General features: G+C 44.5%; 1 protein-coding gene across 1 annotated transcript in view; it reads right to left on the reverse strand.

Annotated features, from left to right (window-relative positions):
• The window catches only part of Asap1 (ArfGAP with SH3 domain, ankyrin repeat and PH domain 1), a 301757-nt gene that overhangs the window by 41679 nt on the left and 243084 nt on the right, over positions 1 to 16994 (reverse strand). The window contains exons 14-17 of the mRNA XM_033760856.1: positions 10112 to 10199; positions 7793 to 7841; positions 2789 to 2952; positions 1191 to 1324 (exon numbers count right to left, since the gene is read on the reverse strand). Of these exons, the coding sequence (XP_033616747.1) occupies positions 1191 to 1324; positions 2789 to 2952; positions 7793 to 7841; positions 10112 to 10199 (435 nt within the window). The remainder of the gene's footprint in view (positions 1 to 1190; positions 1325 to 2788; positions 2953 to 7792; positions 7842 to 10111; positions 10200 to 16994) is intronic.

Raw genomic sequence — 16994 nt, forward strand, 5'->3', positions numbered from 1 at the left:
GAGATAGGGTCACTATATAGTTCAGACTGCCTTGGAACTCACTATGTAGCCCAAGCTGGTTTTGAACTCACAGCGATCCTCCTACCTCAGCTTCCCAAGTGCTGGGATTACAGGCGTGTGCCATCACGCCCAGAAGGCCTGTCCTGTTTTTAAAGACAAGGTGTGAAAATACAGTCTAGGCTACCTGTGAGCCTGAATTCGCTATGTAACCTAGGTTGGCCTCACTGGGAATATGCAGCCCCTTCCTTAGCACTGGAATTAGAGGAATGTATGCTGGGCTTCATTCTCCTGATTTAGAGATTAATGCAAAATTTAGAAGTCACCCAGATTGTCAATTTTTTTTGAGTTCCAGTTCACTTAGCCTCCGCTCAAGGATGACTCCTCTGAGGATTTTCATTTTATCTTAAAAATTCTACCCTTTTAGTATAAAGAGTCTCTCAGCATGCATCAGGGTTAACATTTTGCAAGAGAGGGTTTAGGGTCATGAGGGGTCACAGGGAATGCCAAGCGCACCTTCTGTTCTTTTCTTTTGTATTCTGAAGCAGGGATTTAACCTGGGCTCAGGAGGGCCACACATTTGGATGAATCATGATGGGAGGGAAGTGTTTCCAGAAAAACAAATTATTCGTAACTTTTAAAAATTATTATAAAGCTAAGTACCACAAATTCACACAATTTCCTCCCTTACTACATAAAGAATCTCTGGCTTAAGGATGAACTGGTTTTGTGAATAGTTAACAGGGCATTCACAATTCATGTACACTTTAAAACAGACAAACTTTTTTAGCCATTATTTTTAATAACATAAGCCACTTGGTACTGTGAGCATATGATTTTAATCAGCGTTATAATGAATCCTATAAAACCTAATTCTCAAACAAAGAAACAGCTGTAAAGGCCATCCAAAAAGAAAAGAGCTAATGGTAAACACCGTTAAATACCCCAAAAGTTAAATTTTAAATATTTAATCAAATTCATAAATTCAGAAATTAGAGGGCTGGGGATGTAGCTCAGCAGCATAGCACCTGCCTGGCCAGTGCAAGGCCCTGAGTTTGATTCCCTGTACCAGGAAAAAAATATAAAAAAAATAAAATTTCTTGCACTCAGCAGAAACAAAAAACTCAAAGCAATATATTAAACATACTCATAACAAACTTAAAATATTCTTCTAAAATTAGGACATGACTCACCAAGAGTTCAGAAGTTCCTAATTTGTCTAGTTCCAGAGACTGAATTCGAGAAATATGAACCCCCATTTCCCTGTGGATGCCAGAACATTCTATACAGGTCAGGATACCCAAGTTGGTCGAAAGCCACGTAGGTTCTGTGGGAAGGATTTAACGAAACAAACAAGGTATTTAATTTAGTGTGCCATCTATACAGGTTGATAAAACAGTAGTAAAACTTGTTAAGAATTACTACGAGGGAAAAGAGTGAAGTGGAAGAAATAGATACAAGTGGCTTATCTAGGAGTCATTATAAGCTTTCCTTCAGTAATCAAAATGGAAATGAAGCCCTTTATTCTTGTAAAAAGGCAAAAGGACCTTTCCTCAGAGACTCTAGCCATCCGGAGGAGGGATCCTTCACTTGCACTTCATCCTTGAGGGTGCAGGATTTGAAGGCCTACTAAGTACTGCTTGTAAAGGACTGGACTCGGAGGTTATCAAAAACCTCTCATTTATGACCAGCTTTAACACGTCATTCTGGTCTATGGCCTCCCCAAAAGCAGCTCTTGGAAGTAAGACAGCTGTCTGACCACAATGTTTCTTTCAGGGAGCCAGACTTTCCCGCTAAATTTAAAAGGGCCAGAACAGTGGGAACAGTCACTGTACTTTTATGTCACTAAAACCTTCAGGGTTCTCGCTGTGTCATTTCTTTTTGATAGGTGAACATCTGAGTATTTACTACCTCTCTGCCATTTCCTCACCTTGTGTGAGTCACTATCAGTTTCATACCTGAAAAGACTAGACAACCTGAGATTCCTGAGGGACCTGTGGGAATCTGTGCAATGAAGTCTGCTGTTGCAAGCAGAACAGTAAGTATACCTAGAGCACTAGGTTTGCATCCTTGTTCTGATCCCTACAAGGTGTGTGAGCCTGTGAAATTCACTTCCTCTCTCTGAGCCCCAGGATCTTCATCTGTAAAATGGGGGCAATTTTAGTATCTTGCTCATAGAATTTTGATGAGGATTCAATATGGTAACACGAGCAAAACACCAAGCATAATCCTTAGTACAGAGGAAACAGTAAATGTCAGCTCTTGCCAATAACTTGGTAGTATACAAGGTTTCTGGAAATATAAGTGCATGGGAAGGTGGTATCACTATGGTTTAGAGGTTGGCAAAGGTTCCCACGCACAGGAAGGAAGGAGACATGTGTCAGCTGATTTAGGAGGCACCATTTTATTAAGTCCTCATTTAAGGATGAGAGCCTGCAGATCAAAATAATAAAGGGACTCAGTCTGCGACTGTCCAGCTGTGAATGGCACACTTGTGGTTTAAAACATGGACACCACATTCTGTGCTCTCCTGACAATGCCCGTGTGGTCAATGACCTTGAGCCTGTTAGGAAAGGGGTACTGCGACAGCTGACCATTGGGAGATAAGGTGGGAGATGTTCAAGGAAAGAAAAAAAAAAATGAAAGTTAAGAGCAGCTTGGTGGTGGGGATACATTTTGGGGTGTGTCTAAGTGTGCCTGAGAGATAAGGCTTTCAGGTAAATAGCTCATCTTATATCAGATGGGCAGAAAGAAGATATTTCACAAGCTACTCAGGCATGGAGAAGAATACCTGATGAACCACAGTCACAGCAGATGTCATTCCCAGGTTGCCGTTGGACGTCCTCGATGATGGCTTTCGTCAGGTCTTCCAAGCTGTTCTCTCCTGTGCTCTGCTCACCTCGGAAGGCCATGGTTAGGGCCTCTTCCTTGCTATTTGTCAACACTGATATCCACCTGTCATCAAAATACCAGAAGGAGGAAACCTTCACAAGGACACAGCTGCTGTCTTCTCCCTCACTGTAAAACGTCTATTTTCCTCCAAGATCCCAAAAGAGAACTCCCTCTCCCCAAATAGCAATAAAGTGAGGAAAAATGGCAGAAATTAAACTTGAAAGAGTTGCAGAGTGGAAAGTGATACACAGGAGAAAGGATTAGCAGCAGAAGCCAGTGTAACTGAAGACTTGCAGGAGCACACCAGGTGCTGTTTGCATAAGGGCAGAGTGAGGAGATGTCAGAATGAGAGAATTCGGGGAGAACCAACCAATCGGGGATTAGAGCCAGCAAGAGGCAGCTGCTCTCTAGAAGCTCATGCCTGTAGGAACACTGGAGAGCATTCTGACATTATCATATGAACTGAGGACTGCAGCTGGGAGGTTACATGCATGTGAGGGCATCACATGCACCACAAAGAACCCTTTGCTACCAGTTTATGCGCAAGCAACACACAATCCCAACAACAGCATGCTGATTGACAGTGTCAAACACCAAGTAGAAAGGGTAAGCGAGCATTAAAATGAAAACTTTATTTATTTATTTTTGGTACCAGAGATCGAACTCAGGCCCTTGAGCTTGCAAGGCAGGCGGCAGAACCGCTGAGCTAAATCCCCGGCCCTGAAAACTTTAAATAATTCTTGAATGATACTGGTGAAATCTTCACAATATTTCTTGTAAAACAGGAAAAAACATCTCCTATATAATCTCAAATGTAAACACATGTATGTATTTATTTTTTGGTACCAGGGATCGAACTCGGGTCCTTGCACTTGCAAGGCAGGTGGTGGCACCACTGAGCTAAATCCCTCGTCCTTAAACACATGCATTTATAGATCATGTATTTGATTGGGAAAAATGCTGGAAGGAATTTCCCTAAAATGTTAATATTGGTTGTTGCTCAATTATCTTCTTTAGAAAAAAATTTATTGGGGAATTGTTTGTTTCTGTGCTTTTCTGTAATTTTTCAAATCTAAAATGAAACTATTACTTTCATGAATGAGGGAAAAAAATCCAACTTCAGTTTTTTTCATTTACTGCATACACAGCCAATTCTTGGTCTTAATTGATAATACAAAGGATTAGAACAAGGCCTGTTTATTTGGTACACTGCAGGATAAATGGATATGAAGCAAAATACTGTCTACAAAAAGTACTGAGTTAGTAGCAGCAAGAGCATCACAAAACTGAACTGCTGGAATCTGGGGCTGGGGATTTAGGCCAGTGGTTCCACCACCTGCCTCACAAGCACAAGGACCAGGGTTCAATGCTTGGTACAAAAAAAAAAAAAAAAAAAAAACAACAACAAAAAAAAAACAAAACCCAAAACCAAAACCAAACCAAACCCAAACAAAAAAACCTCAACTGCTGTAAGGGTTCCACGCTGCACCTCTGACTCTAGGTGGCGCTCTGTACTCAGTTTGGATTCACTGGGATGAAGGCCCCCAAGAGCATGGGAACCAAATGTAGGACTGGGTGGGGCTCATGATGTGTTTGGAATTAAATAGTACTTTTTAATGATTTAGTCTCAAGTTAAAGCCAGAAACTGTTTTGTTGAAAACACAGGAAACTGTCCAACAGGTCATTGGTGACCATAGTCTCTATTTTGCCTTCCTTCAACACCGCCCCACCTGGTCACCTAAAGTGAAGCGGCATCTCCTGCGTGTCAAATACTTACAATTTTGAAACAGAAGTCTCCAAGCCTCTTTGGTTACGGTTTAAAATACCTTCAGGAAGAGGAATGGGGTGGTGGTGGGGGTTGGGAACTAGAAAAGTTACATGACTTGCCCAAGGTGCTACAGCTGGACTGTGTCAGTCCAGGAGGAAATTCCACTTTTTCTGGCTCCAGTTCAAAAATTATATTACATTTACCTCTTTACTCTGGAGCTCATATTTTTTTTTTTTTAAAAAAGACGAGTTTGTTGTGATCATCAGAAAAAAAATATACTCAAAGGACAATTTTCCAGAGAAAGTACTTACATGTGCTGGAATGAAGTAGCCTCATCTCAAAGGGGTCAAGAATCAAAATGACTCTTGCTAACAGTACTTTTTAAGTTTTAAAATTCTTTTAAAGTAATGGGCACCAGGAGTGGTGGCACATGCCTGTAATCTCAGCACTGGTGAGGCTAAGGCAGGAAGATCTTGGGTTTAAGGCCTGCCTGGGCAACGTGAGTTCAATGTCAGCCTGGACTACAGTGTGAGGCCTCATCTTCACCAAAGTAATAGGCATGCCAAAAAGTGAAAGAAGCAATACAGTGCATCATTATATTTTAATACTTTAAGTCACTGACTTTCAAAATCATAAATTGCCACGGCGCTAGGAAGGTTTCACACATTTCATCCTCACTCTCAAAAGCTCTGCAAGTGAGACATGAAACCCTCACCCACTCACTGCCTACCCTCATCATCTACCGAGGAGGACACAGGCTAGATGATCTGCCTAAGGAAAGAAGCCACTAGTAGGGAACCTAGACAAGCGGCAGAGCTGCTGGACAACAGAACTACCTCCTTCTTTGGTGACAAGGACATTTATGCATTTAATTTCACTGGACACTTTCTCATTCTTTCTTTAGATAGGGTCTTGCTATATAGTTAAGGAGGCCTCGAATGCACCGTGTAGCCCAGGCTGGCCTCAAACTCCCAGCATTCCTCTTGCCTCAGCCTTCCAAGTGCTGGAATTACAGCAGTGTGCCACCATGCCCAGATTTCCACTAGATACTTTCACACAGGAAAGAAAGTCAACAGTGCAATGAAACTGCCTTTACAAAACACTGGCAGTGGATGCAGCACTAAGGCTTCCGTCAGGGGCATGTGCTGTCCTTGTGTGCCACGCCACCACTCTCCACATCATCCAAGTGAAGCCCCTCACCACCAGCAGTGCTTTCACTCAATGTAATGGGCAACAATTTTGGGGTAGACCAAGCAACCTTTTTATTGAACAGTGGTAAGTCCCATAGGCAGGACACCAGTATCTCTAACAAAACTGGGACTGAATTACCTGTTAAGTCCTCAGAGAAAATAAGACATTCAAGGCTTGGGTTTGAGACAGAAGGGAACAAAGACAAAGTGGATGCTTTCCGCCCGCCTCATAAAAATTTGTCACTGATTTTCCATTTAGAGCTTCGAGGAGGGGAGAGAGAAGAGAAAGGGAAGCAATATTCAAAAGGTGGCTTTGTAATTCTTTTTGGGTTGAGGATTCTCACCATGGGCATGCTTTGCCTATTTCATTTTGAAACTAAGGATCACAGACCTTACTCATTGGAGTCATGAGGATTAACATAGCAGGAAGATCTCAAATATTGAAGCTCCCCAAATCTGTGGGTGGTGGGCACAGACCTCCTGAAGCTGCCCTTTCTTGTTCGGTGCCTATCGCTCTCCGGTCTGCCCACTCTGTGCCCACAGTATTATGCATTGGTCCCCTTCTTCCGATTCCACCCTGTTGCTTTTCTCGGCTGACAAGGCCCCATGCTTGGAAGGCAGAGGATCTGCATCCTTCCCATTCCTTCTGGAGCCAGCTTGGGCTTACCTTCCTCTGGGAATTCTTCTCTAACAACAACCCTGAGAACGGGAGCCGATCGATGCACACCCCACCCCACGGCCTCCTGTCTGCGCTCAGCACGTGCACTGTGTCACACTGCTGGTCTCCTTCTCCAGGGCGGCGGCTCCCTCTGATTTAGTTTTGTATTCTTGGTGCCCTGCACAGTTCTTGGCATCTAGCTGGCATTCATTAAATAGCCAAATAGATGCACAGACAAACAGACCTGCTGTTCCTCTCTCTCTCAGCTTGCTTTCTTTTGTGCTATTTCTCCCAACTGCACATGCTTTCTACTCATGTCCTGTCCTCTTTCTGGTCCCTTCATCCAGTGGTGGCAATCCTATAGCACGTGTGCCACAGTGGGCTGTTTGTTATCACTGAAAGCTCTAAAAGGTTCACCATTGCTGCATTCTCTCTGAGATGGGGAAGGAGTACAACCCTCCCAAGGAGTGCGGGAGCATAAGGGAGGAGAGAAGGGAGGCAAAATGGGTGTGAATGGAATTCCATGGCTCCCCAGAAAAAAGGAGGAAAACAACAGCTGTGTGGCAGTGACGGGGCAGGAACTCTTATAACTCATGACTTGGTCCTACACAGTGACAGAAATAAGAATAATTCGAATCCCACAGAAAAGGTTGCTTGCTTTGACACCAACGTAAGCTGCTGAGAATGTAAGAGTCGCCCACTGTAGTCTGCAGTTGAGGCAGGCCATGGGAAGGAAGAGGACTGTCACCTAGCGTTATGGGGTACCAAGCCTGGCTCTTTCCACTGCACTTGGCTTCCTTTAACTCTGCCACACCTGCCCCAGGCACAGGGGCTGCCAGTATTCTTCCTTCAAGGCCAAGCTCACTGCTCTGTTCACAAGGACAGCACAGCAGCCAGCCAGACCGGCTCATTTATTTGCCCACTGGTCATGGAGCAAGTGCCTCTTCCATGTAGATAACATGACTAAAAGATGAAGAAGGCACTGCCTTCACCCTCAAGAAGCTACTGGCTCTAGGAAGCCATGGAAATGTACCGGAGCACCAGTGGTATGAAGGTCATGGGTAGAGCAGACAGCAGCAACATCAGCAACAGTGAGGCATGAGAGCAGTCTCGCAGAAAGCACGAATTCATGAGCACACAGCTACACAGCTCAGGGCACTCGGACAAAGGGCAGAGCAAAGCGCCTAGGCCCGAAGGTGGGAAAGAAGCGTGGAGAGGCACCAGGTGTAAGTGCTACAGCTGCTTTTTCGGTTTAAGGCCTTAGACCAGTATTTTAAAACTACTTACGCTACGTAATCCTGCTCATCTTCTGCCTGAAAGTGATAGGTCCTGTTATCTGAAATACAAAAAGAAAAAGTGAAACCGCAGAAAGTAGAGTGCCTTAAGGTGTAACGCAGATTTTAGAAGTTCCCAGAAAGGCCGGGGAGGGAGCACTGTCGTGGAGCACAGTTGTGAAGCACTTGCCTGGCACATATGGGCCCAGTTCAGAACCCAGCTGACAGGAAAGAAGCTCCCAGGGCAACCACCCACAGTTAGGAGTTTGGTATCATTTTCTTTTTATCCCTATTTTAGCAGCGGAAGGGTTTACTTTGTTATTATCTTTTTAAGTACAAGAGGAATACTATAGAATATAAGACCCCGCAAACAGGAGGTACCTCTTTAGGAACAGGGAGAAGGGGCAGGGTCTTATCCAACCCAGGGGGCCTCAGCCTCACATGGGCGTGCACCTCACATCACCATGTTTGTGCAGAAACTCTTTCCCCATAGCAGGCCCCACCTGCAGGGCAGCTCTGCAACTCTGCCCAGACTGTGGTCTGCTCTCTGGCTTAATCAGGCTTCGAAGAAGAAAGGATCAACCTTGGCCACCCAGGGAGGGGAAACAGAAGCCTAACTTGGACATTTTGGGTGGAGTGTCCTTCAGTGAAGGGCTTTCTTAAAGATGTCCACAGGTATTTTAACATATTCAGGTGTGTGCTAGTTAGGCACGCATGCCCTTTACCTGTGTGTTTGTGTGTGTGTGAGATACAGAACGAGTGAGCGAGTGGTGTGTGAGCACCACGGAACACACATGGACAGCAGCACTTGAGTACCTTGGCTGAATCCCTCCTTACTGCTACATGGCCCTGCTTAGGTCACTGAACCTCTCTGGGTCTCATTTCCTTTTTCCGTAAGATGGGAAACTGACAGGGCATTACTGAGAATTAGCAATAGTGTAGAAAAAGCACCTGGCACACTGAGATGCTCAATAACTTATAATTACTAGTAATAACCTGCAGGTTCTTAATTTTAGGGGCTCTTGGTTTTTTGAAGTTATATTAGTAATTTCAACTTTTCGTATTTTATGCTTCTCAATAACCCAAGAAATCCCTTGGTCATAAAAGTCATGGGGGATCTGAACTTCACAGAGACACCACAGAACCCAGTTCCGACTTCAAGAAAACAGCCTCACAGCTGATACATACTTCTGGGTCAGGACTGTCTTCAAGCTTCCATTTATGCAACTGCATCAGAAGGATTTCAAGTACAGAAAGTATTTTGTGCTGCTACAGATCATGCTCTTTGGCTGCAGGCCTCTTCGCCGGGCTGATAAACCAGGAGCAATGCACGAGGCTGGCGTCACAGGATGGCAGTGCGGCTACTACCCTGGCCCTGCCTTCCTCTCCCTTTGGAAGGCCATGTCCTTTTGCTGCAGCGGGGCTGGCGCTGTGCACTGCAAGAAGCAGGCTGCCAGCCATGTGTGGTGGCTCATTATGCTTTTGTCAAGGGGAAAAGCAAACTGCTCTTGGGAGCAAGGAAGGAGGGGATGCAGTGACACCAGTTCACGAGGTTTAAAGGCAACTCTGCTTGAAAGCAAGGGGATTATTTTTCCTTTATGAGCCTGACTTTGCAGAGATAAATTCTGGGGGACTTTCCTGTGTGGACACAGAGGACAGCTGCACTCCCTAGTCTACACCAGCACATCCTCACCGCAGCTGATCAGAGCCACTGGAGGGCTTCTGAAGGATACTGCCTGGGCCTCATGTCACTGACTGCATTTCAGGAGATCTAGAGGAAAACTGCGAATATACTCAGAAACAACTCTCCAAGGGAATAAAGTTGTATATTCACAAAGACTGCACCAAAGGAATTTACAGATCCAGCTTCCACTGATGTTCTAAATATTGTCAGATCTGATACTGCTCCGCCTTCCCAGCTGTAAGCCGGTCTGGGGCAAAAGAAGAGGAGAAAAGATGCTGGGGTGTCCTGGAACACACTTTAGGCCCAGGTACTTGGCAGGCTGAGGTAGGAATATCACTTAAGCCCAGGGAGGTCAGCCTGGGCAACACAGCAGTACTTTGTCTTGAAAAAGAAAAGTGGGGGGAGAAGGGGACAGAGAGGGAAAAAGAGAGGGAGGGGAGAGTGGGGGAGAGAGAGAGACAGAGAGACAGACAGAGAGAGACTCTCTGAGGACTCTCCTTGAGCTGCTCATGCAGCAATGACAAGAAGCTGTTCAAGTAGTGAGGACGGCAGTTTCGGAAAGTTGCTACTTCAATACTCAGAAAAGAAATGCATAGATGCCAGACACCACAGTAATTAACTCCAAAAAAGTTTTTAAAAAGGACTCACGTGATATCAGGTCAAAGGACTTCTTGTCCTCAGCATTTGGCTTCACCTGACAGGTAAGAAGGTTCAACTTGGCTGGCTGCCTATTAGACTGGAAAAGAGAGAGACAGGTTATGTGCCCATAAGCAGCACGCTGTTCATGAGGTGTGTTCAGTGACAAAAGAATACCCTTTCAGCAGGGAAGAAGACATCCATCCAGGCATACCCCAAGTTTAAAGCATGAATATACAGATCTACACATACTCAAGCACACAGCTATCAAGACTATCACACTATCAAGACTGTATCTTAGGCTGGCCATGGGTATGACTATAGTCCCAGCTCTCGGCCAGTATGGGCTACACAGAGAGACCCTGTCTCAAAAAAAAGAGGACTATCTTACTGTGAAATGGAGCTGAGTAGATTTCATCCATTAAATCAGGATGACCTCACTAATCAGCTATCCCGACTGAGCCTGATGTCCAAGAATCCATCGATTTTGGTTGCCATGCAAAGTGACACAACTTCCCTCAAAGTACAAGGGTAATTACCACCTCCAAGTCATTGCTTAATGAGTTTCAGCCTGGAGAGGAGACCATGATGTCAGTAGATCCCTAGATCAAATACATAAAGCAGATCCAACAGTATCTGGACCGTCACGCTAACGCAAGCAATCTCACCATGTAATCATTCTGGCCCTCCTGCCCGCTGTTGTCTAAGGTCACACACTCTCGATACTCATGCCAGGAGCCCTGCTTCCTGCAGGGCCCACAGGAGTTAACAAATGGTGTGGAGCCTGAGCTGGGCTTTGCTTGGACAGGAGAAGCATGTGGAAGTTTTAACAGAGGGACAGGGGAGAGGGGACAGAGAGTTCACATCAATGAATCAACTGAAGCTGAAATAAGAGAAATGTGATATGTCAAGTTAGTTTCATTAGTGCCCTGGATCTCTCCTGAATAATGGACACTGCACAACTAATTTCTGTTTACCATCCTGTGCTCTCTGAATCATTTTGAGATTCTCCCCATTCTGTGATTTTGATGAAATTGAACACAGAATGCGCCCCTTATGCCATTAACCATCTGGAAGAAAATCATCTCAGAGAGACTTCATGATTGCTACATGGACATATGATTTAGAAGTGGAACTAGCAGTAAAGTATAGGAGAGTTCTGCCTAGAAGGGAATAATTGCCACGACCACGCCAGTAGAGTCTGCGTGACAATGCCGGTCACCTGGCAGAAACCAGACCAGAGGTATCGTCCCCACGGGGTTAAGCCTCCTGGAGGTCCTTGGCACACACCGCATGCAAAGTCAGCCGTGAAGAGAATAGCTGGCCTCTGCCTGCAGTTTGGGGACATTGGGTTCATCTATAATTCTGTTCTATTTTGTCTTTATTACTATTTGTTCATTATCTGTAGAATTGTATTCTGGGCCCAAGAAAGGTTAGGAACAATTAGATGTTCCTAGAGATGTGGAGATATTGAGGCACAAGAGGATGGGCGGCCAAAGTGCTGACCCTGAGCCCCGGACTGTGAAGTCCTGAAGGTGAACCTGAAGGTGACATGCTAAAGCCAGTCCTTTATCTTACAAACTTCCCCCCTTCTGACTGCGTATAGGTGTGGTCTTACCTTGACTCAATGGTCTTAGCTTTTGTGATGGTATATAGGTGTGGTCTTACCTTGACTTAATGGTCTTAGCTTTTGTGATGGTATAGAGGTGTGGTCTTACCTTGACCTTGTGGTCTTAATTTTTACAGTACTATTGTCTATCTTATGCCTGCCTGTGACTGGAATCACTCTTGTGGTGTGCCCTTGAAACTAGTATATAAACACCTGGAGTTAGAAATAAAATTGCAGCAGCATTTGCAAGCTTCACCTCGGTGTTGAGTGCTTTTGTCTGACTGTCATCGCCGAACCTGCTCCCACCTTTCAGAGAACCTGTATCTCCTCGTGAAATCCCGTGTTTGCTGCCCTACGGTCGGTAGCAAATAATGCTTGGGAAAAGACCCCTGTGCTACAGAACTGGCTGCGGAGCCCAAAATGGGAGGCAGGAGTACTCAGGCCACGCACATCTGAGAACAGACCTGGAGTTGGGCTTGCAGAGTATCAGCTCCAGAATCAGCATCTGCAGCCACAGAGGTAGTTTCAGTCCACTGTAAAAGGGGCTGTTCATCCTACATCACATCTTTCTGGATGTGGATAAAACTGCCAGACTTCCTATGTGAATGACAATGACATATGACTGCCTGAGAAGGAAGTGACCCCAGTTAACGGTGAGACTTATTAAAATATTATGCTCTACACTTTGGAATCCACATTTAAAGGATGGGGAAAAGCTTAGGGAGATAGATGATGAAAGGGGTCAGAAATGGAAACTCTGAAGACGGGTTAAAGTCACTACTTAGTCTAGAGGAAGAAAGCTGGGGGTGACTTAACAACCATCTTGACGTACACAGAGGTGGTTACTGGGAAGCCTGGGCAGCTGTTTTCCATTTGACCAGACAAAAAGACATTCAAACTGTAGAAATTTTGGGCCAGACGTAAGAAACTTCCCAATCTTGCATGTTGATTATGCATGTAAGAGGTTTCAGGATTCTTAAGAAATCTCCTTGACAAAATTGAGATTTTTGGACTCCATTCACATTTGAATGTGGCAGAGGGTTAATGCTTTTATTTTTCTCTAATCTAGCATTCTCTGGCTGTTTCTTACCAACTGATACATCAAGATATAGATACAAAATCTTAAAGAAAAAAAAAAGGAAAAGCCACTCAGCTTACTCTTAATTGTATTTCAGGAGAGTTAAATAGCACTGTACACCTCTCATTTTTAAAGAACTATCTCCTAGTATTTTGCCAGGAAACTTTCGATGATGAGGGTTCTATCCAGTTTAGGTCATTCCAGGGTCTACCCACAACAACAGTGTGAGGACACACAGATGTAGGGCTTTGTCAAGTGCATACAACTAATGTTTGACACACTTCCTCAAACCTCGTTTGACATGGACACATCCTGTCTGTGTACAGTGCTCCTCCCTAGGCTGAGCGGCCAGTGAGGCACTCCTCACCCTAAATGTGATGCTCTAGGAGTGAGGAACACAACTTTTGACTAGCTGACACACACAGCAATGAGGCCAAGAACCTCAGAAAGGGGAACGGGACACTCAACCAAAGTTCAAAGACTGATGCATTACCAGCATGGAAGGCACTAGGGTAGTAATTCCAGATGTTTGTATAACTTTCCAAATTTCAAAGCAAGTTCTCCACATTTAGCTCTAAATTATAGGTATATTGATTAAAGAAGACATAATCTTTCCTGGGGTTTCAGCAGACTCAAGTAAAACTAAACGACTTGCCCAGGGCTACATCATGGTGGGATAGTTTAGAAAATGCTTTCATACTGTTTGAGTGAAGGAAAAAAAGAAAAAAAGGAAAAACTTAGGCAGTAGCAGTGTATCGAGTCCTTGCTGTTCATGATTCCTATCTCAATCAGAACAGAAATCCAAGTCTGCTCCTGACCTCCGGGACCCCACAAGGCCCTGGATTGCACGTTCTTACACAGCCTGACTCCTTCAGGGCTTCAGCACCACCCGGTGCCCAGAGAGGTGGCTCCAAGCCCACTCACCCTGTTACAGCACAGCCTCTTATACCTGTACATTTCGTCCTGGCTCTGCTCACTCCTTGGGTCTTATCTTTCTTCCCGATAAGAGCATGTTTATTTCCCCCACAGAAACACACCAGGCATACAGCAGGTACTTAAGCATTTATCAGATGGAGCAATCACACTTCAGGCACCTGCCATGTGAGCTCAGGTGCTCTTTGGAAAGAACGTCTTTAGCCCTGGGGCACAGAGAGGCTGAATCACTCTCCTAGGATCTCTCAGGAGGAAAGCAGTGTGGAAGGATCAGGGCCCACTCCTCTCCTGCTCCCACTGCACAGCCCAGCTTGGAGACAGCGATGCAACAGACTCATGGAATCGTGGATTCCCAGGACAACACCTCCTCAGAGTAAGGGTTAGAAGGAAACACAGCAAAAGCTGCACAGACTGACTTCTACTTTAGTGTCTTCTCTGATGGTCCGACAGTTACCAAGTGCTTACTCTCATAACCTGAAATACCTACTCGTTCACAAGTACAACTGGGAAACTCGTGGTCAGTGCTACTCAGCCCCTCTGGGAAGGAGAGCTGCCCATGCTCCTACAGATGCGCTCTTGGTGGGGCCTGAACTCTTGGTGTGAACTGAGAATTCAGCCCAGGCTCCTTGGAGACAGGGTGGACCTCCAAGGAGGACTTTGGGGAAGGAGGCAGTACAGACACACCAGATGAGCAGGAAGACTGCAGAGAGCAAGGAGGGGTGAGAAGAAGTTGGACACCAAGTAGGGAAGTAGGAAGGGCACCAACCACATGTAGTGCTAAGGAATTCATATTCCTGGGAGCTCTAGAAACCTACTGAAAGAAACAGACCTATACTTTAGGACTGTGGCTGGTAGAGGGCATTGTGAGAGAAAGAGAAATGAGCAATAATGAGAGCCTGAATTAAAACTATGCGAGTGGATACTGGGGACTGAGGACTCAAGATATAGCTAAAAAGGGACTGTAAATAAATTATCCAAGGTATGTATAAACAAATACTCCAAGGTATGTGAATCACCCAGTCCAGGCCCTGAACAGTGAGCAGAGAGGCTCTTGGAGGTGTGTTGGAGTAGCATCTTTTAAAAGTTGCAAGAGCTTCTATTCCAAATGCAGCTGTTCCATCTGTCCAAACTGAGGACTTAAGCGCTTTGTGCCCTTCAACTCTGAGGCTTGATCTTTTACAGATTTTACTTTTTATTAAAATAATGCAAGCTGAACATGTTGGGGTACGCCTGTAATCCCAGCTACTTGAGAGGCTGAGGCAGGAGTATCATGAGATCAAGGCCAGCCTAGGCCACTTACTGAAGGCTTGTCTCAAAATAAAAAAGGGCCAGGGATGTAGCTCAGTGGTAGATTATTGGCCTAATATGCACAAGGTCCTGGATTCAATCCCAGAATACCTTCTCCTCACTAAGCATAGTCACTAAAGGAAAAGGGATGGTATAAAAAACAAACTGAACATTACATGTTTATTTTGTCTTTATTCTGTAATAATCACTGTTGACAACCTGATTTGTTTTTGTAAAGAAAGTTTCACTAAATTGCAAAATCGCTCAGGCTGGGCTCAAACTTGTGATCCTCCCGTCTCAACCTCCCAGAATGCTATGATTACAGGTTTGTGCCACCATGCCAGGCTCCTACCCTGATTTTTAATGTGTGTGAAAGTGTGCACTTGTGCCTTAAAACATGCATTGTTTCAACCTGAGTATAAAGTTTTGTAAATTGAATTTTTTTCAACTGACAATATACACAGATAATATTCACTTTTAATAAACACACAGGCTAAAGGTAAACTTATCCAAGATTTTGATTTATAAAAATGTTTCAACTAGGGAACACTAGGGCACATCCCAAGAGTTATCAAGGTGATGAAGATACTATCCCTCTTAGAATGCTGTGGTGCTCACAACAGAAACAGGGCTGGGAGGCCGTCAGAAGTGTCAATGCAAATGCACACAGAAGCAGCACAAGTCAATTCTGACCAATGTTTCTGTGTCTTGTGGGTCATAGTACAGTTTCTAGTGCAAGTGTAGTTATGAGCACAGGTCTATTTCTTTGTTGGTAGAAAACTGGTGCTATTGGAGTTGGCATTCAGAATTTCCTTCCATCATCACCCTGTTGAATTGCTCTGATTGACAAACAACAAGGGAACATCATTCACTACTCTGGAAATAATCCTGACATCAACAGGCCCAGGCTGATATATAGAAAGAGGTAAAAACAAAAATAATTAAGCTTCCTTACTTCAAAAGGAAGTGCTTGGAGACAGCTGCTCAGACCATTAAAATGCACTGCAAAGTGTTTTCATTCCATAAATATTTACTTAGATACCTACTATGCCCTAGAGGGACAAATGTATTTGGCATGCAATCAAATGACTCTAGTAAACCCTGGCAAGAAACAGAGGTTCATGCTGAACATCTACCACTGTCAAGACAACTTCTCTCCAATAGTCAGTGCATGACACCTCCTGGCTTTTACAAGATATTTTGATTTATTCTGGGATAAGACTGAAGTTTTTCTTTAGCGAGCACCTAAACTGGTAGCTATTTTGTATAATTTCCAGTATTTAACTCTTACAACAACTCTGTGAGCTAGGTACTATTACTGAACCTATTTCATAAGCAAGGAAACCCAGGGTCAGGAAGGTGAAGTAAACGCACCTGTGTTTTACAGAAAACAAGGCACAGCTGAGAAACAAACAAATCTCCTCCCATTTGTCACATGGATTCCCTGTTAAGGCGGGACTCGGAAAATGTACAAAATAAGTACAAATATCTTTCTTGGTTTTCCTTTCCTGGTTCTTCCTGTTCATAAATGGCCAATTCCTTCATTTTGCCCTGGACCACCGGACATGCTGGCTGAGAAGTTCCACCCATTCTTGACACATCCTGACTTCCAAAACTACTACTTTAGTGGCTGCAACTAAAGCCCTCCACCTCTTTGGTGATCCTTCCAATAGCCAAGAAGAGAAGTACTGGAGCTGACTGAGCAAAGTGCTTCTTTCTAGACTGTGGCTGACCATAGAGGCCTGAATGTTCCCCACTATTTTAACCATGAGACTAATTTCCCGTGGCAGGTGTGTACGCATAAGGAATATTTTAGAAGGGAGATTTCTAAGAAAATGTTTTGCCATAACGAGCCTACTTGTGAGATGATGTTTACACCAGGAGCAGCATTAAATAATGCTACAACATGGGGGAAGAGAGGCTTCACAGGGCGCCTGGGGAGGAGCAGGGCTGGTGTCACCGGTATAGCATATGACAAATGTGCTACT

This window comes from Fukomys damarensis, unplaced genomic scaffold, assembly GCF_012274545.1.
Source record: "Fukomys damarensis isolate Sample0158 unplaced genomic scaffold, DMR_v1.0_HiC HiC_scaffold_5, whole genome shotgun sequence".
Lineage (NCBI taxonomy): Eukaryota > Metazoa > Chordata > Mammalia > Rodentia > Bathyergidae > Fukomys > Fukomys damarensis.